The 25,834-nt window shown below is 38.6% G+C and overlaps 1 protein-coding gene across 1 annotated transcript in view; it reads right to left on the bottom strand.

Annotated features, from left to right (window-relative positions):
* Window positions 1-813: 813 nt before the first annotated feature.
* The window catches only part of LOC149230638 (uncharacterized), a 43,536-nt gene continuing 18,515 nt past the window's right edge, over window positions 814-25,834 (bottom strand). Inside the window, exons 2-3 of the mRNA XM_089381374.1 lie at window positions 2,722-3,190; window positions 814-2,636 (exon numbers count right to left, since the gene is read on the bottom strand). Of these exons, the coding sequence (XP_089237500.1) occupies window positions 814-2,636; window positions 2,722-3,190 (2,292 nt within the window). The remainder of the gene's footprint in view (window positions 2,637-2,721; window positions 3,191-25,834) is intronic.

The following is a 25,834-nucleotide window of genomic DNA, read 5'->3' as shown; positions in this document are numbered from 1 at the left end:
TTGAGTATTCAGAACATAACACATATGGAACCACAGTTTATAAATGCATACAGGAAATCAGAGCACAATCAGTGAATTCTGAGTGATTATGCATCTATACAACTGTAAAAAACATTAAGGAAAGGATAAAGACACACATTCTGAACATATAAATCCTTCATGAATCCTGAGAAGTAAAGCAGTCAAATTATATTACTGAAACTCTGTCTTTACATAAGCCAAATATAATTCTCTGTCATAAAGTTTTCCAACCCTGATTACATTGCTGTTTCAGCTATATATAGAATTTCTATTCTAACTGTTCGAGATTCCTCCTCCAGCATGAGGGGAATTCGATAACTATCTCTAATGACACCTATCAACCCTTTAACTAACTAATTAATACAACAAAGTGCTGACTGGAGTTTTTTTAGAGTTCTAAATAAACTATGACTCTAACTCTATATTCCATGCATAATGGCTTCTCCTTGTTCTTTGACACCTGGTCCTCTCTCGATTTGGCTGAGCTGGATGTTTAATGCTCCATGTTGACCTTGAATGCTGAATCCTTTAACTGCTCAGAAGTATGAGGAGATTTCCCTTGCTTCTCGGCTTTAGTTTTCCTCAAAATGTTTGAATGTACAGAAGCATGTCTTTTAGCCTTTAATACCCAAAATATGGAAAACTGCCACGTCCTTGATGTGCCGTCCACCGTTTTCATGTACCTGTGTGATGACAAAACCTTTCAAAAAGATTTGCCGCTTTGTCAATCATAATTGATCAACTGGATTGTAATATGCGGCTACAGCAGTTTCGTAGCGCGCTACGAAACTGCTATGTAATTTCAAAATGACTCCCAACTCGAAGGTACTCAGATATGTTATTGAAATAGCCCTGGAGATAAGAGTCTCTTGGAAGAACCACTTGTTGCTCTAAACCTGGTTGAAGCCTTGTAGTTAATGCAATGCTTGCAAAAGTAAAACCACTGAACACCAATAGGACTGCAACTTTCACTGCTGGTATGCTTAGTACAGGTGCATGGATATTCTTCATGTACTGCACCAAAAGGCCAGGTTTTTGGTGCCTCCTGCCCAAATTATCATGTTCAAGTTCAGTTGTTGATGGACTAACTCTAATGCAAGGAAAGCAATCAACTCTGTTTCCTTCTGTTCTTATCAAATCAAATGTCATAAGAGAAACAAATGCAGTCACTTGCAGTAAGAAGTCCACTAACACCGCAAGAGCTGCAAACATCGAGAACACTCGACACGCAGGCATAGGGATGAAACTTCCAACTGCAAATGCCACAACCTCTGAAAGGGTTGAAAGTGTTATAGATGGCCCCACTTCAGCAAGTGTGTTTCCCACTCGTTCTTCCAAGGCCAATTCGACTGGCTGGCGTTTAAGTGCATGCACTAAGATGCACATATTGTCAACTCCCACCGCAAGCACTAGAAATGGAATAACTTCAACAATAATTAAAGTGGACTTCACTCCAAGTGCACTGAATAGCCCAATAGATCCAAGTACCGAAAGGACAACAACAAGAACCCCTGACAAACCAAGTAACACCTTCGATGAAACATAAAGAGGTGAAAAGTGTGGTGAAATATCACCCAGTGTCACTGATATGTAGGCAAACATGACAATGTAGCTGATCAATATGGTTACAACATCAGCAGTGCTCTCCCTCTTAAGTTCTTCCTGCACAGAACTTTCTGCAGAAAATGCAAGAGTAAGATTGTGCAACTTTGCCATTGGAATAAGCTCTTCTTTCACTAAATGAATGAAAGAATTCTCCCATGCTAAAGCTTTTCCATTTTCATGTCCTGTCTTGTCCACAGCATTATTAACAGGATATGTGATAACAAATGCAGTAGCCTGTGAATAGTTGCTTCCCTTGTAACCCCCTAATATTGTGCTTGGGTCAACAGGAGCATGATATGAACTCAAGCATGGCTCCGAAGATGTGTAATGCTCAAAGCAAAACAACGCATGTGAAGACCCTTCATAATCATCAAACAGTTCTGGTTTCATTTTATAGTATTGTAAAACAGTTTGACCTGCACACTCCTTACCAACCGGCTTCATACAGATATCCTTTAGAGATACCAATGATCCAGAGTAGTTTCCTTGAATTCTATCCACCTTTTTCTGCATTTCAAATAATAACTTGATGTTCTTCTCCGTCACAATACTTGGAGCTGGATTATCTTCTGAAAGAGGAATAGTAGCCAAGATAAGCTGTTCTATTCTATAGAAAGGAGACAAGTGGGTGTCAAAGAACTCTTTTTCTTCTGCTGCCTTGCTTCCGGGACCAACCCACAGCTTTTCAGGCCTTGTTTCCACTTCTAAATGGAGTAACCCCATACACAACAACAGAACAACTGCAATCGAGATTCCCAAAACAAGACTTGGATGTGTAGCAACAAACACTCCATGACTCCTATAGAATTTAGAGATATAATATTGGATGAATGGCAAACGTGTTCCCTTTTTTGGCATAGTCACCTCTTGATATATCGTTGCGCCCTGAATTAGATCCTGGTCTTGCTTACTCATACCACTGGACATCACCATGCCATGAACCTGAGACTGCACATGGCCTCTCAGAATCATAACGAGTAACATTACCACGCTTAGAATGAAAGTCCACCCTTTCAGAACCATATCCTCTATTAACATCAACATGACCAGAGTTGGATCGTGGTCTCTCAGAGTCATTTCCTTCATAAAAATCACCAAACCCTGGACAAGGGCCTGAGCAATCAACATCAGAGCCTACAGTAAATCCACGTCCCGGACGAAAACCTGACTTGTTGACATGATGACCTCCAGGAAAATCAACAGACCCTGACCGAGAACCAAGTCTGTCAAGCCCTGGTCCTCTAGCATCTAAACGATCATAGCCTGTGGGCATTCCCCCATGTCTCTCAGATTCAAACCCATGAGAAATATCCCTATCCCTCGAGCTGTAAGGCCGCTCACCATCATATTCTCTCATCATTTCTCTACTCACAAGTGATGAATGTGGCCTTTCCAAGTTATACCCTCTGGAAATTTCTACTCGTTCTGATCCAAGCGCCCCTTTCCCTGAGTAGTCAGAACGCCCGGATCGAGAACTAGGCCTGTCAACTTGTTTCTGTGGGAAGCGAACCTTATCATCGAGGGCTAAAGTTAACTCTTGCAACTTTCTCTCCTTCTGGGTGAGCTGGGATCATAAGTTATTTAAGTGCTCTGTATCTGATATCCAACCGGTTCCTGTGGGTAGTCGTGCATATAATGAGATCCACCATATGTTTGTGATCTCGAGGGAGCATCGCTGTGTAACTTATCATCGGCAAAAGTTCTCATCTTGTATAACTGAATCTTTTGATTGATGCCAGCAAGCAACTTTCCATTAAATGCATTCAGATAGTAAACAGAACCCTTTGTCTCCTTCTCAGCAACAACTGCAACATGTGCCAATACAACGACACCTAATGATCTAAAACACAGCGGATTCTGATAAGTATGACAGCTGGGTGAGATTTGCTATGGATCAGCACAAAATCACTTAGACCGTGTTTCGCTACGAAATCACCAGAAACATGTTGCGCTGCGAAAACACTTAAAACTGACTTATGCGCTACGAAAACGCCTAAAGAGCTTTGTAGCGCATAATAACCTTTGAACAAAGTTGACACATGGAAATTGTGTAAATTGTGAGACCAGTGAAGAATGAGGATGCATAGTGGACTCCTTAGACTCTAAGGCAAACAAAGACTCAAAGCTAGACTAGCACTGAAATTTTTTTTTTTTTTTTTACCATCAAACTAATGTGAGTGGTTTTGAAATTAGAATTCTTGAGTGATAACAGGCCCTATAAGAAAAGGTTCCCCATGGACAAGTGAAGGTGGTTTTATCTTGGTCCTCTAGGCTGATTGGATATGATTATAACCACTGAATCCATCTAGGAAAGAGAAGAACTTCTTCCCTGCAAGACCATCCAAGATTTGATCAATGAAAGGTAGAGGGAAATGGTCTTTTTTAGTGGCTTTGTTTAACTCTTTGTAGTCCACATAGATCCTCAATTTTCCATTCTTCTTTGGGACCAAAACTAGAGGAGATGCCCACTCACTATCTAAGATGGGGTAAATGAAACCTGCATCCAAAAACTTCTACAGTTCTTCTTTAACTATGTCTTTGAGGGTTGGGTTCATTCTCCTATGAGGTTGGTGCACTGGCTTGCAACCTTCCCTGATGTAAATGCAGTGAGTACACACCGAAGGGTACACTCTTTTCATTTCCTTATAATTGTAGGAAAAGGCATCCAGATGCTCTCTTAGCATGTCACATAACTCCTTTTCCTGATTTGCAGAGAGAGAGGGGTTGATTTTTAATGCTTTATTTGGACCAAATTATATCATCTTGACATGAGTAGGACTTGAGTTAGCTAGGCACAAATCATACCAAGGTTTATCTTCATATTTGTTTACTAACTCGTCAAGAGACATGGTGTTGTGGGGCTAATTCTAGAGGATTTGATCAATCAGGTCATCTTCATCAGGTTTCCCCCCTCCTATAGTAGAATCTAGGGTACACATTGGGTAAGATGTGGCATGGTATACTTCATCTTGCTCGTCCTCTTCCAACAATACGAGTAGGTCATGCTCTAGAGATGGTTGAGAAGGAGGGTACAAGACCAATTGTTTGGACAAATGCCCATTTTTAATGGTCATATTCCCAGCCTTGAAACTTATGTAAGCATCAACAGTGGCTAGCCATGGCCTTCCAAGGATGAGAGGATAACCATTGAACTTGGTCTTAGGTTGGAGAACTAAGAAGTCAGCAAGGTATTCCCAGGAATCAATGGAGACCATCACATCCTCAACAACTCCTTTAGGATCTACTATGGATCTGTCTGCAAGCTGCAAGATTGTTGTGGTCTTCCTCAATGATCCTTGGAGATTTAGTTTAAGCATAGCCTCCTTCATTATCACATTGATGGCAGCCCCAAGATCAATTAAGGTATGGGGGACAATCATACCATCAATGGCACATATACCACAAGACTTCCAGGGTCTAGATACTTCAGGAAAATCACTCTCCCCAACATTAAGTTAGAAAACTATTGAATGACATTAATGGTAGGGGTGTCTTTCTTTCTCCTCCCGGGATGTTTGAAGCATTTCTCCTTGATTAAATTTTTGTAGATGGGGAGATCCTTGATAGATTGGAGGAGTTTGATTTTAACACACAAGTTTTTCAATTCACCCAGCAATTCAGTCTCTTCGGGGGTGTACTTGCTAGGATTGATTAGTTTCTCAGGAAAATGAGGTGGATTGGCTTGGGGAACACTCTCTTCTTTTCCTCTTCAATCTCCTTAGGTGGAGATTGAGGTTGGTTATCTGGAAGCACTCTTCCATAACTGAGGCTGATTTATTGAATTTTAGCATAGGTAGGGTAGGATGTCTCTCAACTCTAGACCTATTGTGCCTACTTCTTGTTCGGTTTCAAATTTGGCTGAGTAGGCATCTGAAGTTGCTTAGGTGGAGCAGGGTGAAGGAGTTGTGGCTAAGATGGAGGTGGACGCAGTAAGGTTAGAGATTGGTTGTATGGGGGCCTCCACCCCTGCGATGGTGTATTGAACTGAAGTTGTGGGGGAGGATATGCTTGAAATGATTGATTGGCAGGTTGGGAATGGTATTGAGGTGCAAAATACCAAGGATAAGGTATGGACCATGAAGGATGAGTAGGAAGACACCAAGGGGGAATGGATGCATTCTTATTGGAGTTTTAATATGAATAGGATGCCCCTTGTATGCCCTTCTAGTATGGTCGAGGTCCTTGAGTCCTCCTTTGGTTGATATAACAAAGTTGTTCAGTCACACCTTTAGTTCCTTGATACACAACTTTAAATCGAGGCAGACAAGGGAACTTTTCTGTGGAGTGGTTTTCCTCATAGACCGAGCATATCTCTATAAGATTCAATGGACATTCATTTCTAGGGTGCCTCCTGGTGCATCTAGGGCAAAAGACAACTAAGGCTCTTTCTGCTTCCTCCTACTTCCTCTTGATTTGCATGGTGTCCATTTGTAGGGAAAGGGTATGCAACATCTCACTCTTAAAGTATTCCAACATGTTCCCAATTTCACTTTTGATGGATGTGTTGGAGGAGGATGAACTGGCCAAATCTTGACTAGCCCTACCCTTCTTTTTGGCTACCCTAGAATGATTTTTGAAAATTGTCTTGATATCATCATAAGATAACTGGTAGATGTCCCCTCCCAACAACATGTTTATGGTTTCTAGGAGATCTTCCATGATCCCTCTAATAAGGACTCACTTGAGTGGTTTAGGATCGAGGGTGCATCTGGCTTTTTTGTAGCTGAGTTGGAACCTTTCCTCATAATCTTCCAAAGATTCATCATGTCCCAAGGTCATTCTAAAGATTTCCTCTTTGGTGTCTTTGGACCTACAATAATCCTTGTACTTGTTGTTGAAGGCTTGTTTCATTTGAGCCTAGGTAGTGATGTTTTCCCTAGGTAAACCCATGAACCAGTGCAAGGCTGCACCTTTAAGGGTGGATGGGAACAATTTCAACTTCTAGTCATTAGAGGTATAATCATAAGTTCTGCAAATGACATCAAAATCAAACAAAAAGGCATCAAGGTCCTCTAAGGTTAAGCCATGGAAGTCAGTAAGGGAAGAGGGGCTTATGATTTTCATCCTAGCATCTCCATTACTTTATTTAATGGGAAAAGAACCCTCAGTTATTTTTTTAGCTCCATTTATGTTTTCAATCCCATTTCAATTTTCAGCCATGGTGTAGGTTGGTGGAATGGTTTCTTCTTCTTCTTCCCCAATAGGCTCTTCAAATATATCTGGTTGTTTGCCTAATGATTCCTCTAGCTGACAGCCACCAAAGAATAGGGAAGGTTGGTTGTTTGATGGTGTGGGGATATTTGGCATAAATTTTCCTAAGTTTTCTCTAATCCTACGAGGCATGAAATTTTTTTCTTTTTTTTTCTTTTAGGGTTTTTTTCAGAACTACTTGCAAAATGGAAAGAAAGCAGAAATTGCAACTATTTGTTGAATGGAACTACTTGCAGAATGGAAAGAAATAATAAATTGCAACTATCTATTGAATGAAAAATAAAAGGAAAGTGGGAATCGCATCCATTTACTAAATGTCAAATAGAAATAAAAGCAGAAATTACATCTACCTAGACACCTCCCCGATAACGGTGCCAAAAAGTGATGAGCCCCAGTATTGCAGCAAGGATGCTGCAAATCCTAGGGCGGCCAAATTTTCTTTATCAACTTGGGGTTCATACAAACTTGGAGGTGACAGTGCTATATGCATATTAGATGCAACAATCTACTCTTGTCACTTTTCAACTGGGGCGATAGACCACTAGGGTTTTTAAAACCAACTTTCTATTGACTAGAAGGAGGTTGACTACTGGCAGTGAATGTAAATCTATCTTCAATGCAGAAAGAAAATTCTTCCATATTTTAAGGAAATAAAAGTGTTGAATATAAAGTGCTATGAAATGACATGAAATTACCTAGCTAAGAATTAACACACATTACTTGTAGAAAAGACCTAATTTAACCTTACATTCTATCATCTAGCTATCTAGACTAAGTAGCCATGGAAATTATCCTAACGCTACTATGATTGATACATGCATGCATTATCTAAATATTGCAGAAAAGAGTCTTTTGGTTTTCAATTTAGAAATGTAAATTCTAAGCTAATAATCCAATCTTTTGCAGGGGAGGAAGGTATGGAAAAGCTGGTCCAAAATGGAATTGAGGGGTATGGAAGTCAAGTTGAAGGCCTACCATAGGCTTTGATCATCATTTATGCCCAAAACAGTCTAAAATAGGTTGCTACAAGGTCTTGTAGTTGTTATAGGATTTCTTGTAGTTACTACAGGATGTCCTGATTTACTACAGGAAACTTAGCTGAAAGCTGTAGGAAGGCAGGGAAGGTGAAATGAAGTGCTAGGAAGATGTATGATGGTGGAATAAGGTACGAGGAAGGTTCACACTACCCAAGGATCATCCCAACTCTTCAGGGTGGTTGGATTTCCTGAAGGTGGTTGTCCACGGTGGCTACAAAACAAAAATATGAATTATTGGTTGGTAGGATTGGGTGAGAGGTGGAGAAGACTTAGATGAGGCTGGTGGCATGAGTTCCTCCTTGGAGATTAGCAACTCGTGCAAAAGTACATATTATTTTCTTCATTCATGCACAAATTTATGTAAATGTGGAAAAGATGAGTTGAATTTGAGAAATTGATTTAATGATGGCTAATGGATTAAATATATGGAATGGAATGATTTCTAATTTACAACAAACTCAAGAAACCAAAGTAGAGATAACTTCAACAGCTAATCTATGATTCTAATCTAAGAATACATGTACAAAATGAGGAACCTCTACTGCTAGGGTTGGGCCCTATTTTGGGAAGTTTTAGTGTCTACGGATAAACGCTTAAACCCCTAGACTAGTAGCTAAGTCTAGAACAATAGTGCAAAGGATTCTCTACTTTTTCTATGACCAATAGATTAAATAAGAGGTAAAGAAGCCTACCTGTAGCTTTCACTTACTCCTTATCTCCCTTGACCAATTCTGTCGCTCATTTTTGTACTTAATCCGCTTGAAAAGTACCTGCACATAGACAGAAGACAAAAACCGATCAAAGCATATGATAATGATCTATTGATTAAACAATACATGGAATCAAGTACATGAAACACATATGAAAGCATCAATGGACAATACAATCATATGGAAAAAGCTTTGAACACTTTATTAGTAAAAGGAAGAGTTACAACCCAATTTTCTTGATTCAGCATCACTCCTCCAGTTCAATCCCATCCTCTCCTCATAACAAGCAAGACATTTTGACATCATTACAATACTTGAAATCAACTCAAGTCTCATACTAACATCATCTCCCTATAATTCAATGATTTCCAGGCCCTGATCACTTAGATGAGTGGTCTTTTATAGGTAAATGAAGGAAGTTATGCCATAAATGGTGATAATGAATGCCCTCCCAAACTTAGGTTTTAGTTCCATGGAGGAACGGATAAAGGGATTGATGTTCCTTAACTCCCTACCTCATCCAAATTCGAGCCCAAAGAAGTAGATAAACTTGGGAAACTTCTAGATGCATCCAATGGATAAGAATATTCCCAAACCCCAATGGAATTTCACTAAAATTCACCCAGCGCAGGCCAAAGAGAGCTCAGGTGCACTGCATAGCACCCTATCAATGTATGGAATGCATTGCAGCGCACCCTAATGAAGGCTTGCCTGCGTTGATCTTCTTAGAGGCAGTTTTTGGATGATTTCAGTCATGGAACTTCTTGGGAAGCTAGGAATTCTGATGGTTGACTTCTTTAGGGCATGTAATAGATGAATTAAGGTTTGATGGGCCCTAATAGTACTGATCTGTAGGTTGGGGTTGATGTGCCCAAATGGATCTATAACAGTTTCCCCCTAAAGCATGAATTCATAAATATTTATGTCGAGTGAAAAGCTTTATCGTGTGGAGAGGAGGTTTCGACGCAGAAGGTGACCTGCATCCATTACAATACATATATCATGATAATTTGATTTTTCTCATGAACTTATTGAGGGAAGGCATACCCATGCTCAGCTTATAAACTTTCATTACATGTACAAATATATTCATCTACAAATATAGACCCATGAATGGATGACCATGAATGTAATACCATTGTACATTTGATTTAGTACTCCTGAAAATATTGCAGCCCGGATGGATGAAACTAGATCCAGGGTCTTCAATCTTGTTCAATATTTCGCTCAAGTACAAGTCTAACCATGTGAATAGATGATCTGAAGTCAAACATGGGAAGACATCATCTGATTACCAGCCAATGATGTAAGCCATTAACAGATGCGAGAGGAATCACCGATAATGATAATGACCCTCAAGGTACTACATTACATTTCACATGGCGTGAATAAATTATTTGATGTTGAACACCATACAAAGTCTTTCAGTCGAAGGCCAATGATGTCAACCTATCGCCGAAAGCGAGAAACTTGTCATTGATGTATGCAAGCCTCAAGGTACTGAAGGGGTGTTTCTAAGTCAACTTCTTGGATGATATGTTGATGTTGACAAGAAGTGACTCATTGCAAGAGGGCCTTGATGTATCCCACATCAATGACACGAAATGAGGTAAATGATTTTGGAGATGAAAAATTGACTGATGACAGAAGGTTCAGGAATGGCAGTCATGAAAATGAAGGTTTATGGTATTGCAAAGGATGAAGTTTGAACTGAATGACTTCTCTTGAACATGTCAGCGACACTAAGATGAATTGGTAGCATTGACCCAAAACAAAGTAATGGATGGTATGATAGACCAACAGTGTGATAACCATCAAGCTGAATGACCCAACCCACATAGTCACGGTGATGAGGTGAAAGTGTCATGTTCAAGAGCAACTTGCTACCATAAAGTGTTTTCCCCTTTTCCAATTTTCCCCAGTCATTGCTGACCAATACCTCTTTATTTTTATCAATCTTGAGGATAACATATGCTTCTTGTATAATTTCACCCTTCGGGTGAATCCATTGCTATTTGATGCTTTAACGAGTCTAGTGAAGGTGAAACTCGGTCTTGTCTAGATGGACAAGTTTGTCGCTATTTGATGTTTTTAATGAGTTTAACGACAAAGATAACTCAGTCCTTTTCATGTTTAGAGAGTTTCAAAAGGTACGAAAAGGAAACTCCAAAAGTTCTTTTTCGTAAAATAATATCTCAAGTTTGAAAAAGCGTAAAATAATACAAGAGAGATATCATTTCCAATCCGTTAACGAGCTCGAAAAGACAAGCACTCGACAATATTTTCATGTTTAGAGAGTCTGAAAAGAGCTTAAAGAGGACTCCAAGGGGGTTCCTTTTTTGTTTTTAACAAAGCTCGAAAAAGAGATAAAAGTTTGCTTTATGGTCAAAGATGTTCAATTTACATTTGAGCACGTCAAATTTTTCATCTCAGTTGTTAAGCCTGCTCAAAACACCATCAAAATAGATTAAAAATACCTGTTTCATGGATAAAATGAATAAAAACTAATGTTTACTCAATTAATGTGCAAGAAATAAACATAAAAACAAGTTTTACCATTCATTTTTACCATTTCACATTTACCCTTTGATTTTGGTGCTTTGAAGCAGTTTTTACCTTGAAGTTCACGAACTAATTGCAGAGGATTCAGTTGACCATTCCTCATGCCATCTGGACCAGGTAGGAACTATCTCTGTTCTCATTCATTTCATTCCATTCATTTTCAATTTCAAGAAAAAAATTTGAGTTTTTGAGGCCCCTAGGGTTTCAATTTTTAACTCTGGGATCAGTGCACCCTTTCATCATCGAAAGGTGCACTGCATTGCACACACATAGAAGGCTGCATGCATTGCAACGCACTGTCTCTAAGGCAGGGGTGTGTTGGGCGGAAAACCCAAATTCACACAACTATTTTCTCCCAAATTTTCCTCTATTTTTTTGCAAGAAATGGATCCTAATTTGTCTAATGGTTGTATTACAGACATTCATCGGATCAAAATGGTGATTATATGGAGAGAACAAGAGCACGAAAAACAAGATATGATTTCCCTAAATAATTAGGGTACAGTTGAGGCCCTAAGGAATTGTGGGTTACTCAAGTATTTCCGACTATCTAGCATGCGACAACAGATTAAGCTTTTACAGTTCCTTGTTCGTTCATGGGATCCTACTGATCAAGCCTTTCACATTAGGGACAAAGTGATCCCATTTACCATCGATGAAATCTACTTTCTAACTGGATTGTCGAGGCAGAGTGCCCCCATCTCACTATCAGGATTTGCCAAAGGAGGTGAATCAGTGAGAGACTACATCTGACAGTTCTGCCAGGAAGGTGCACATCCTATCAGAGACAGAAAGACTAAGATCAAGGATGTTAGTGATTTACTATTGAGGACGATCCTCTTTACCATTGCTAAATTGGCTGGCAGCGTGACACTACACTTGGCAAACAGATCATACATGCAGTATGCTTTAGAGTGTTTAGAGCCAAAAGTGTTCAACTGGTGCGAGGCAGTACTTTCATCCACGAAAGAACAACTAATCAAGGTGAAAAGTGGAAAGACAAATAACTTTGGCTATGGGTCAATCATGATTTATTTTGTCTTGGAGAGAATTCCACTCATGTAGCCACAACTTATTTCACTGGGTGTATCTAGACCTAGGGATCCATGGATGCAGAGATGGGTAGATCTTATGGCTAGGCATGCTGGTCAGTCATTGATCTCATTTACCCCTGCATTCTTTGAGTGGTTTGATCGATAGGATATGGCCATCGCAGAGTATCCATATTCAGGAATGGATTTCCATGGAGATCCAGACTTGATGTTACCAGTTGGAGCATAGTGGGGTGCTATAGGTAAATTGTTTGACCAAAGTGTTTTTTGATTTTAAAGTTTCTACATTTTTTGTGTTTTTTATTAACTCCAAGACTAAACAAAATCATTTTTATGTATACAGATGTTGGACCTGTTCGACCTGTGGGACACCAACAAGAGGCATGTGGGCCAGCACAGAGACGTGTTGGGACAGCAATTCTCTGAGACTTAGATCTAGCCAAGACATTGGCTGAGCTACAGGACCACATAGAGGGTTTCACCCTAGGAATTCCGAATGTCCAAATCGAGGAGTTGCCTATGCAACTGCAGCGCCACACCATTGGTGTGTCGAGTTGTTGGATGAGACTTTTACGCATGATAGCATAGGTTGTGACCTGTTATCATGAGCACCACTAGTTTACTTAGATGTTTTCTGCATACATTTTGAGTTTTTGGGTCAGATGACTAATTTTTGTCTTGGACACAAACTATTTGTAAAAACTTTTAAAACAACTATCTATTTTACTTTCAAAGTTTTATTATGGTTATGTGATGCAATTCTATTCAACTGATGATGTGAATTGAGAATATTTACTTTACATATGTCGCAAATGTCTATTTAACACATAATTCACTAGAGAATCAGTTAATGTGTTTAGATTTTTTGAAATATGCTGATATTGAATAAACTCAAAATACCTTCCCAAAATATGAACTCTAAGGAACATGCGATGAATTGTTGGGTTTCAAATGGTATAAATGCCAGTAAGTTGTAGTACAACGAGTTGTGAGTCTAGCCTAATGATGATTCAGCGTATGCCAAGTGAAATGGCATCAGAGAGAAGTTCAATCAACGCGCTATACTCAACGATATTGTTCGTCGATTGACCAATACAAATCCCTCTAAAACTCACTAACTAGTTGCTTGGAGCGAAAATGGCCCATGTTGCAGAGGACAGATTCTGCGTACTACGACTAGCCCCATCGGCGTAACGAAAAAATGGTTCCGAAAAGTTCGACATCTGCAACAAATGCAAAGTAGATTACTTAACCAAAAAAGAACTCTAAAAGAAACACACACACACATTCAATCAAAGCATATATACAGTGAACTTTACTACACTTAACTAAGCATAGTAACATTTAAGGTACAGCCCATTCGGGGCTGCAACAATGGAATCCCATCATAGTCCACTAACTCGTAGGCACCTTTTTTCAAAACACGCTTAACAATATAAGGGCCCATCCAAAGCGGTTCAGATTTTCCTGTGCTAAGTTTATCAGACTCCTGATCATAAAGCAAGACCAAGTCACCTTCTGAGAAGACATGAGGCTTGACATTTTTATCATATTGCGCCTTAATACATTTCTTGTGCACTTTGTTAGCCAATGTAGCATCATGACAGGTTTCATATAGATGGATTAACTCCAAGAAACGTGCTTCTTCTTCAGAAGTGTCAGGTAACATGTCAATCACAAGTTTGAGAGACGAGATTTCACATTCAATTGGTAAGACTGCTTCCAAACCATATACCAACTAAAAGGGTGTAAATCTGGTCGCATTTCTCACCGAGGTTCGATATGCCCACAAAGACAAGTACAAGATTAAATGCCAATTTCTTTTATGAACTCCAATCATTCTTTTCAACATGCGCTTAACGACTTTGTTGATAGCCTCAACTTGTCCATTAGCTTGCGAGTAGTATGGAGTAGAACTATCATGTGACAATCCTAACTTGGCGGTCAACTCAACCATCATGTGATTGCTAAAATGCGTTCCATGATCTGTAACTATGGCTTGTGGTACACCAAACCTGGAAACCACATGGTTGAAGAAAAATAAAGCAGTCATTTTGCCATTGTTGTTCAATGTTGGCATCGCCTTGGCCCATTTGGTAAAATAGTCAACGACGACTATAATATACCCATGCCCCCCAGATGAGGTGGGGTTACATGTCATAAAGTCAATGCCCCATTTGGAAAATGGGCCAACAGCAACGACTGGATGCAGTGGTGCAGGTGGTAATCTAGTTTTTCAGTCAAATATCTGGAAAGCATGGCAACTTCTGATAGCAATAATGCAATCTTTGAATATGGTTGGCCAGAAGTAACCAGCATGGAGAATTCTCTGCGCGGTAGCGTAACTAGATAAATGTCCACCACAAGCACCTGAATGACATTCATTCAAAGATTTTTTGGCTTCCTCATGAGTGAGGAACCTACGTAAAATCGTATCGACACCATGACGATAAAGCGTATCACCAATGATCAGATAATCTTTGGCTTGGTATTGAGTACGTCGTTGTTCAGAGCGAGAGATATTAGGCCAAAAAGCTTGGGTCTAGAGATAGACCAGTATATCTCCATACCATGGATCACTTGACGAGATAAGAAACATAGACTCATCTAAGATTGTTGCTTCTAATGTTGAATCATTAGAGGATGAGGGAAGATTGCAAAGTAACTCGGTGAAGACAAGAGATTTCTTTGATTTAGATTTGATGAACTCCAAATGAAACTCCTGCAAAATAACTATCCATTTGGAATATTTGCCCCCCAACAATTGATGTGACAAAATGTATGTCATAGGGTTGCAATCTGATATAATGGTGGTTTTACAAAAGAGGATGTAATGACAAAATCTCTTCACAGCTTGAATGGCTTCCAAAGCTAACTTTTTGACATAGGAATACTTATTTTCCATATCGTTGATATTACGACTCAATTAATATATAGGATGTTCAATTCCACTTTCTTCTTGGACTAAAACCATGCCAATGGTTGTATCTGCAGTGGCGAGATACAGGTAATAGTCTTTTTAATAGTTTAGGGCATACATTAATGATGCTCTAATCAGGAAATCTTTAAGAGCATCAAAGGAAGCTTGCACAACCTAATCCCAATGGAAGGGTATCCCTTTCTTCAATAGATGTGTAAAACCTTTAGCGAGCTCAGCATAGTTTGGAATGAACCTCCTCAGAAAGTTTGCCTTCCCTTGAAGTCTCCATAACTGTAACAAGTTTGAAGGTGTAGGTAAGTCAAGGATTGCTTGAACCTTAATTGGATCGAGTCGAATTCCATCTTTTGAGACCACAAATCCAAGCAATCAACTAGAGATAACACAAAACACACACTTGTGTGGATTGAGTCTTAATATGTAGTGTCGACACTGTAAAAATATTGATCTCAAATGTTGTGGGTGATCAGCCCGCTTTCGTGAATGAGTAGGTAAATCATCAAGATAGGGTTGAACAATGTGCTTGATGTCATGGAAGACATAATTCATTGCCCTTTGAAATGTAGCCCTTGCATTCCTTAAACCAAAAGGTAACTTTCGATAGGCGAATGTGCCCCACGGACAAATAAAAGTTGTTTTAGAATGGTCCTATGGGTGGATATTGATTTGATTGTAGCCAGAAAATCCATCCATGAATGAGAAGATCTCACATCTGGCACATTCATCAATAATCTGGTCGATAAAAGGTGTAGGATAATTGTCTTTTGGACATGCTTGATTTACATCCCTATAATCAACGCACACTCAAATTGTCCCTTGTTTTTTCATAACTGGAACAATGTTAGATACCCAATCGGTAAGAGGTACAGGGAAAATGAAGCCAGCATGCAAAAGTTTTTCAACCTCTGCTTTAATGGCAATGACTTTCTTAGGATGAACAGGTCGAAGCTGCTGTTGTACTAGTTTGACATTAGGGTACATTTTAATCTCATGTTCAAAAATGCTTGAGTCAATTCTTGGCATCTCCTCGTAAGACCATGCGAAAATATCTCTAAATTCACGAAACAGAGCACGGTAATTATCAAGTTCCAATGGAGAACAAGATTTGTTGACATGAATGTTTTCTACAATCTTAGGCTTGGTCGAAATGTTTATAGAAATTGTTTCTTCTATGTTTGACAATTTACACTTAGAATCTACAGTATCTACTCTAACGGAATTCGACAAGAAATCAATGATTGATGGGTGGTTTAGTTCATTGGAATAATATCTGATGTCATCTAGAAGGTGGGAACGATGATGATAATCTTCTCACGGCTCCTCTACTATCATCATTGATTAGACGATTCCTTCATCCGTAGAATGTATACATGAAAAAGGATCCGAAGAGGTACCATATTCTAATGACCTATCAACCCATACAAAATTTGAGTGTAGATTTGGGTTTGCCACACAAGCCCGAAAGATTGATTGCTATGATGATTCAATGGGGCTTAACGACAACACTTCCAGATTACTATCAACTTCAACTTGGTTGGAAATCCTCCTTAAATCAGATGAGGTGGAGGAAATCATGTTGCAAGTCTCTACTCTTGCTACTTCTGCCAAATCAGATGGTGACAGGAGGATAAAAGTTCCCATTAGGGAAGGATCTTTAAAGAGACCTACTCTAACACTTTGAAGTGACAACGGGGGTCTGTGTACCAACAGAATGCTTCCTGTAGCCTGTGAAATATTGGCAAAGAAGGCTAGCTAATCAATGATTGTGATTCCACCCTTAAAAGGGAATGCAATAGTACGAAAGTACGTGGAAACCACAGCAGCCATAGCATATACCCAAGGCCTTCCCAGTAAAATGTTGTAATTGAGGGGTCCATCAACTACCTCAACTTCAATGGTAACCATTTTTTCCCCAAGTTCATTTTGCAGGTTACTCAAAATCCCACATGGAGTATATGTTCTTCCATCAAAAGCTTTCAACGTCGTTGGTGATCGTGATAACATCGGTGAACCAAGTGTTTTCCAGCAGATCATGGACATAATGCAAGTAGATACCCCTCGTCAATAATAGTTTGGTGAACATTCTTATTGAGAGCTTTTACTTGGATTAGGAAAGCTAATTGCGCTAATAACTGTGGTGAATATCCCGCATGATTAAAATCCACAAGATTTGAATCCATAGGATCTATTCCGCCTATTGTTGACAGTAAAGCCTGTTTTTGGGAGGGGCAGTTTTGCAACACCTCAAGTGTCGACATAGCGGAAGGTGATTGAGCAAGATCTTCTACTATGTTATAGTTTTGGGCTACTCGAGCCCGAGGGTTGAATGTCGATTTGTGCACAACTCCCTTTGGTGGTTTTATTATCAATTCAGGTACAATGGGTGGAACAACTTTAGATGAAGTCGAGGTCGAAGGATTAGGTTGATCAGTGGCTTGATTATTTTACGACGATGAATTTCCATAATCTTTGTTTCTTGTTGATACCAAAACTTCATTTTTTGGCTTTGTGATGGATAACATGAGTACTTGGGATGTGGAAGCATGGTCTTTTGCAACCAAATGTATCTCCGGGATTGGAAATGGATCAGTCAACATTGTTGATGTGTTTGAAGTCTTTAAAAGTTTAGAGACCTCAGAGCGATGTGGACAATCTCGTGTATAATGCTTGTCATTACATATCAGACATGGATAATGAGGTTTCCTTGCTGAAGTAGAGGAATCAGATGATTTCTCTGGAGGAGAATTTTCTTGTTTCTTTTTGTTTTTCCCCTCTTTCTTACCTCCTAGTTGCTTTGGATTTTTTCCTTTGTCAGATGACACAGCATTAATCTCGGAGGCAAGAGTATTTTCTGATGCATTGGTAGTTTGATTAGAAACAAAAAGTTTTTGACCAGATGGTCTTCTAGCTGTTTGTGTGCTTGAAGAACCGATCACACCGTCATCGGCATGAGAGTCCTTACTCGATTGTGGAGGAGGGGGAACAGTGAACGCTGGTCTAGGTGCATTGGGAATTTTATCATGAATTGTGTGTAAATAAAATCCAATTATTGGGCACGAGCAATGACTTGCTCTTCTGTGACAACTCCACCTTTTGCCACATCCTCGGTGATTGATGGAAACAATGATTTTATGAACCACTCAGCTAAAAGTTGATCGGGAACATATGTCTTAACCATTTGACAACGACGCCGCCACTCATGAATATGATTTGACATATGGGTAGCAGTAGTCTATTTAAAGATGGTTAAGAGTTCCATTCCAATCTCGTATCTAATAGGTAACTAGAAGTGGGTCAAAAAAGTAGTGGCTAAAGTGGTGAAATTATCGAAAGAAGCTCTTGGTAATTCAATGTACCATTTAGCAGTTGGACTAGTAAGTGTTCTTTGGAAAAGACGAAGCTTGACCAAATCATCATTTAAGGAGTTTGATGAACACCACAAATGAAAGGTCATAACATGATTTGATGGGTCTTCTCTAGGATTTCCGTTAAACTTCAGAATGTCAGATGGTAACTTATGTGGAATTACCAGCCACCAAGGTGCATATAAGATTGGAACATTAGTGAGCCGATTTAAATCTAGTAATTCTAAAGTTGCTAGAAAGGGCAACTGTCGATTCAAGTCAGGTTGAGCATACCTTGGATATGATGGAATTGCTTGAGAAATAGGTCTTTGCATACCGACATAGGTTATCTGCATTTGATAACCTTGGTATGGTTGTTGAACAAAACCAGTATAAGGTGGTTGTTGATAACCAAGTTGAATGTGTGGTTGTCCATAACCTGTAAAGCCTTGTTGACCAAGACCTTGGTAAGCTAGAGATTGACCAAAACCAAGTTGAGCCTGTGAAACAAGTCCAAACTTGGGTTGGAATTGCTGGAATTGGGATTGGCAAAATTGAGGCTACCATGGTTGTTGAATCAACTATTGTTGTTGTTGGTACAACTGTTGTAGATTTAACGGTTGTTGCTGTCCAGTGATGAAAGGTTGGCCAGGTTGTGAATAAACTATACCAGTGTAAGCCTGGGTTAGTCCAGATAAGGGTACACTAACCTAAGGTTGTTGCTAAACTCCAGAAACAAGTGGTTGTTGTACAACAACTTGAGGAACTTGAACTTCTTGACTTGAAACTTGTGATTGCAAGGTAGAAGGATCAGTTTGAACAGGTTGAGATACAATAGTTTGAACTTGTGACTATGGTACAATAGTAACAACAGGTGTAGTAGGAATAGCTGACACAATTTGCATTGGTTGTGTTGGATACACAAGCCTTGGTTGAACTGGAATTGTTGGTTTCCATTGACAAACTCTAATTCTAGATTAACCTAAATACTGTGGGATATTACCATATGGTAGTCCCCCGAAATAAGGAGGATACAGTGAATAAGTGTATTGCTCTCCATATGGTGACAATCCAGTATTTAATGGATACATAGGTCTTTGTTGACCAGATTTCCCAGCTTGATACTGATATGCAGGATCAAATTGTTGAGTTCCCATTAGAGAAGAACCAGGTAAAATTTTGGTTGAGGACATGGGTGATGACCATGGTGTAGAAGAAACACCTGAGTGGGTTCCAAACAATGATTGGTAACCAACCGGGACAGATGATTCACCATACAGGTGCGACTCAGGTGTAGTAGAAAACATCGAAGAGGTTACAATAGAAGATTCTGCTGCAGCTGCATCATATGATACTGTCTAGGATGTTGACAATTGTTCATCCATAGTTAACTGACCCAAAAGTTGTCCTAAAGATTCGATGGGTACTTGAAAAGAAGCAGGATCAAATGAAACAAAGAAATCAGGAGTATTAGGGTAAAAATAAAGTCCAGTTCCAAAGTGAAACGAGCTTCCAAGTGTGGAATCTTCTTCCAATTCCTCCTCTATAGCAATTAAACCTGGTGGAAGAACTTCACCATCAGGTCCATAAAAGCTTTCTAGTGTTGATGAAGTTGAAGTTTCAATAGTTATTGATGTCTGAGGGGTAGCCAGTTGATCATATTTTGATAAAGTAACAACTTCTGAATGTTCAAATTCGAAGTCTAGATGTTCAGGTAAATGAACAATAGTTTCAGTAAGAGGTTCATGAACAACTTCAGGTTCAAATGTAAATTTTGTTTGAACTGGGATAGATTCTAGATTAACTTCTAGTTGAACTAATTCAAGTTCAGAAGTACTTTCTTCTTGAGCAATTTCAAGTTGAGGATAAACTTGTGGTTGAACAACTTCGGTTACTATTTCACTAGGATCAGTGCTAATGTCCTCAGGTAATTGTGAAACTTTCTCTTCAGGAACGAATGTACCAGAAATAGTTGGAGTAACTGGAGTCTTTGTACTTACCGAAATACATGATTCGGGTAACTCAGATGAAGAACTATGAGTTCTTGATGTACTAGACTCAGTTAAGCGAGACCGCTTTGCCCGAATTGGTGTCACTTCAGGAGGCAAAGGCGGTTTTCTCGCTGTTCTCTGCGAACAACGAGGTATGGGTTGATGTTCCTCCACGATTGCTGATTAATTTTATTATCAAAAAAGAAATAAACAAAAAGGGGTATACTAGGAAAAAGGTTTACCAAGCAACTATGAACTGCAGAATACCTCCTGGCAAACCAAGAAGTACGGGCAGGCAATCTCCCCAAATGTTGTGTTCGGTGTATCACAGTTTACAAGGTGGTCAACTCAGTTACTTAAGGATGGATAGAAACCTAGAGTTGTCATCCCATATATACCTGAAGGTACATGGGGGCCCAGTCTGTATAAGCGCTATCTAATGCAAAAGAGCACAGTGAGAGCATTCCCATATACTTTACGTACTATAACACCACCCTATATACCCGAAGGTACGTGGACGAGAAACGATATACTCACGTACGTGGAATGAGGTATCACACTCGGGATGTATTGCAGACAATTTAGCAACAACTGCTTTGTTTTATGACGCCAAAACACATCTCTAGCCTAGAACCACTAAATTTTCTCGTTAATGATAATGCTCCATTAGGTAGCTTGATGTTTATTTTAAGTTGATCTTACTTAAACATTTTCCTTTCAAGTTCACCACGTGATGTATTCTGAAATTCCTAGGAATGTAACTATCATGATAAGCATTCTTTCCATTCAATTTAATGATGAAAATATTAGCTACTTAGGGATAGAGCAATTAGATTTCTTTTGATCAAAGAGAAAAGAGCACAATCTAAATGCAAATTCCCTACACTATTCCTATCAGCACACACAAACTTTTTCAATGCAACATGCATGTATATCTTTTTGATTTCCCTTAATGTGAATGAACAAAAGGAAAACTAATGCACAATCGATCAATAAACTCTTTTCATAAAAATGATGATTTTATGAAAATTTCTTTTCAAGGAAAGGAAGACTTTAGGACACTTTCGTTTTCAAAGAAATGAGGAATTACGACACTTTCAACAAAAAGACTAATCATATGCATACATCAATCAATCGATCTTTCATGAATGAAGACTTGAGAGCAATTCAATTTTCGAAGGAAAAGATGATTTAACAACACTTTCTTTCGCTAAAGATCAATTGACCAAAAAACGAACTTTTGACTATAGATTCAAAATGACAAAACAAATACATAAGAAACATTTATCAATCCTAGTCTAAGTAGGGCTATGTAAGGAGATGAAACACTATTTTCAGAGACAAGACACTGTTGACATTCAAAAAATCATTCAAATAGGAGAAAATTGACAAAAAACTTCAGCTCCTAGATGGGAAACTGACCCTCAAGGGATCAACGCAGGCAAACGTGAGAGACAGTGTGCTGAAACACACTGGATCTATGCGGGAAGTGCATTGCAGCGCACTGTGTCCTTCACTGGGCTGTGCTGGTGACAGTAAGCCATTTTGAAATGTCTTAAGAGGATGATAAGCTACTAAGATGGATGATCGCTCCCCAGCAGAGTCGCCAATTTTTTTTGGGAAGTTTTAGTGTCTACGAATAAACGCTTAAACCCCTAGACTAATAGATAAATCTAGAACAACAGTGCAAAGCATTCTCTACTTTTCTATGAACAATAGATTAAATAAGAGGTAAAGAAGCCTACATGTAGCTTTCACTTACTCCTTATCTCCCTTGACCAATTATGTCATTCCTTTCCATACTTAATCCGCTTGAAAAGTACCTGCACACAGGCAGAAGACAAAAATAGATCAAAGCATATGATAATGATCTATTGATTAAACATAGCATGGAATCAAGTACATGATACACATATGAAAGCATCAATGGACAATACAAGCATATGGAAAAATCTTTGAACACTTTATTAGTAAAAGGAAGAGTTATAACCCAATTTGCTTGATTCAACATCGCTCCTCCAATTCAATCCCATCCTATCCTCATAACAATCAAGACATTTGACATCATTACAATACTTGAAACGGACTCAAGTCTCATACTAACAACATATCCCTATAATTCAATGATTTCCAACCCATGATCACTTAGATGAGTGGTCTTTTTATAGGTAAATGAAGGAAATTATGCTATAAATGGTGATAATGAATGCCCACCCAAACTTAGGTTTTAGTTCCATGGAGGAACGGATAAAGGGATTGATGTTCCTTAACTCCCTACCTCATCCAAATTCGAGCCCAAAGAAGTAGATAAACTTGGGAAACTTCTAGATGCATTCAATGGATAAGAATATTCCCAAACCCCAATGGAATTTTGCTCAAATTTGCCCAGTGCAGTCCAAAGATAGCTTAGGTGCACTGCATAGCACCCTATCAGCGTATGGACTACATTGCAGCACACCCTAATGAAGGCTTGCATGTGCTGATCTTCTTAGAGGCAGTTTTTGGATGATTTCAGTCATGGAACTTCTTGGGAAGCTAGGAATTCTGATGGTTGACTTCTTTAGGGCATGTAACAGATGAATTAAGGTTTGATGGGCCCTAATAGTACTGATCTGTAGGTTGGGGTTGATGTGCCCAAATGGATCTATAACAGGCCCTAACCCAAGATCTTCAGCCCTTTTAGTCAACTCAGTGCTGGATTAAATAAACCCTTTTCATTATCATCAAAATGTCAAAAATAACATGAGAATAATAGTCATAATATCTTAGCTCGAAATTGCCTCTTGGCTACAATAAAAAGTCAAATCCTAATGAGGCCCTAGGCCTTATTATTTATACAACTGAAGCTACCAACAACTTCCTAAAAATTAGGGAGGCTTGGCTTCCAAACTCAAGATAGAATTGTCTTCAACTATCGCTGGCTTGGTTGCCGATGAACTCAGTTGGATTGGTTGCTTATAACGCTGAGATAATGAGATCTGGTGGAGGAATCTTCGAGTGATTGAGAAGTTAAGGAGGGGACCAAATCTCTTAAAATCCCTCTTGCTTTTCTACTTTGAGTTCCTGCACTTAGATTAGCCCAAAACTGCGCCAAATCCTACAATTAATGCACATTAGGCCACATGACATAACATCTCACCTTTACCCTTCTCACTAAGAAAAATATAATAAAATATGTAAATAAATGTGAGAAAAGTTGATTTTAATAAGCTGGAGAGTGGCATTAAGGCCCATATAATTTACCTATTGATGAGCCTTATCACCTTCAAGGAAAATATTTTATTAGAGGAAATCTCAAGCAACTAGCCACACATTAAAAAATAGTAAAAATAATTTTTTTAAACCAAGTAATGTACTTATAAACCAAATAGACTAAGAAAACCAAAATACTTCAACCTTGGCACAAATGTATAAAAGAAAATTATGTTTACAGTTTGATCCTAATATATGCTCTTTAGTTAGAAGTTAGGATACTCTAATTCAAAATTTATACTAACATTCCTATGTTTGTTAATTCTTCAGTGAACTTATACCTTGAAATGTCCAATAGTGATAAGAATGCCTTACCAAGAAACCCCACATAAGGTAATTGGCTCATTTTCATACAAGCTGAATGATTTCATATTTCTTTACCAAACATATATGTATTCACATGCAATTTTTGCCTGCACCTACTCAGCTATTAAATATTGTGAATATAAAAATTTGACTGCCAAATTGACATGATTTTTTTAAAGGCCAACCAGTATAAGCCAAATTGGTAATCAGAGTGGAAAATAAAATTAAAAAGCTAGTAGAAACGTGAAAAATTTAGCCTTAAATTGTTCCTAAGTACCAATAGACACCAATGATGAAAAATAGCAATTAGAAACTCAAATTTCATTTCAAGCTAAGTGGTAGACAACAAAAAGTTACACAAATGAGATATCGAAGAATCAAAAGAGCTTAGTTTTCTCAACTATGAATGGATTCTAATCTTTTACTTCATAATTATTTCAGCTTCTAGTTTCCCTTGATGGAGGATATCTTCCTCATTTAACCAAAAATGGAGTTGAGAAGGCAATAAAATATTCCAACAAAGACCAAATACAATTTTTAGTGATATTTCTGGTTCAACCACTAAATTATATAGTTTATGCTTTAGTGGTCATATAATGTCTTATACTTAGTACTGAGGACCAAAGGAGCTTAGTTTTCTCAACTATGAATAGATTCCAACTCTTTTACTCCATAGTTCTTTCAACTTCTAATTTGCCTCAATGCAGGACATGTTCCTTATTCAACCAAAACTAGAGCTCGAAAGATGAGAGAATGTTCTAACACAAGCTAGATACAATTTTTTGTGATATTTCCTATTCAACCCTTAAATGAGAGTTAATGTTTTAAAGGTCATGTTGTGTATTATACTTGGTACTTTCTTCTTTTTTTAGGGGGAAATACATCCAACACCAGATTGCAAATAAAGTTGAAATCCAAAGACAACCCCAAATGCCCAAGTAGTGAGAGAAAACCATGGACCCCAAGTCACCAAGAAGAGTTGTATGCCAATGAAGTTGTCCTTGAAGAAACACATAATATCAGCCCTACACCATCTACCAGCATGATCTAGCAAAAATGCATTGGTAGATACTTAGTGTGTTTGTATTATGAGCATTTAAAGAAGTAAAGTGATTTCAACATTTAATAAAGTCACATGTCCTTTTTTCATGGCTGCATTATGTAGTGTTTCTTCTCTACCATACATCTCTCTCTCACATATATATCATTTTGTATGGATAAATTACACACATTGAATAATACATCAGATGTCTCTCCTCTCTCTACAAGTGTTCTGCATATGTGCAAGTGCAAGTTTGATATGGAAATGATGCCAAGCTACACAATTAGCATCTAGGAGGTCAAATCCCTAACTAAGAATTGAGATTAAAACAAGGACTCCAAGTCACTAAGAGGTGTTTCACACTAATGAAGTTGTCCTTGAAGAAGCACAGAATGTAAGTCTAGTACCAACCACCAACATGACCTAGCAAAATTGCACTGGCAGATACTGAGTACTTTTGAGTTACGATCATTTATGAAGTGATTTAAGCATTTAATTCATATTTCTTTTCTTTATGGCTGCATTGTCCAGTGGCACTAGTCTACCTTACATCTCTCGCTCTCTCTCATGGAGATATCATTTTGTATTGATAATTAAACATTGAATACTATATCAAATGTCCCTCCTCTCATTACAAGTGTTTTGCATATGTGCATGTGCAACTTTAATATGGTATTGATGCCAAGCTACAAAATCAGCATTTGTCACATAGCTCCTTTCTCAAGTGTTGATCATAAATTTTTAATACAAGTCTCTTTTGTCT

This window comes from Pinus tabuliformis, chromosome J (assembly GCF_031772625.1).
Source record: "Pinus tabuliformis cultivar Carrire ecotype Pingquan chromosome J, CPIR1, whole genome shotgun sequence".
Classification (NCBI taxonomy): Eukaryota; Viridiplantae; Streptophyta; class Pinopsida; order Pinales; family Pinaceae; genus Pinus; species Pinus tabuliformis.
This window is presented reverse-complemented; position numbering and strand designations above follow the sequence as displayed.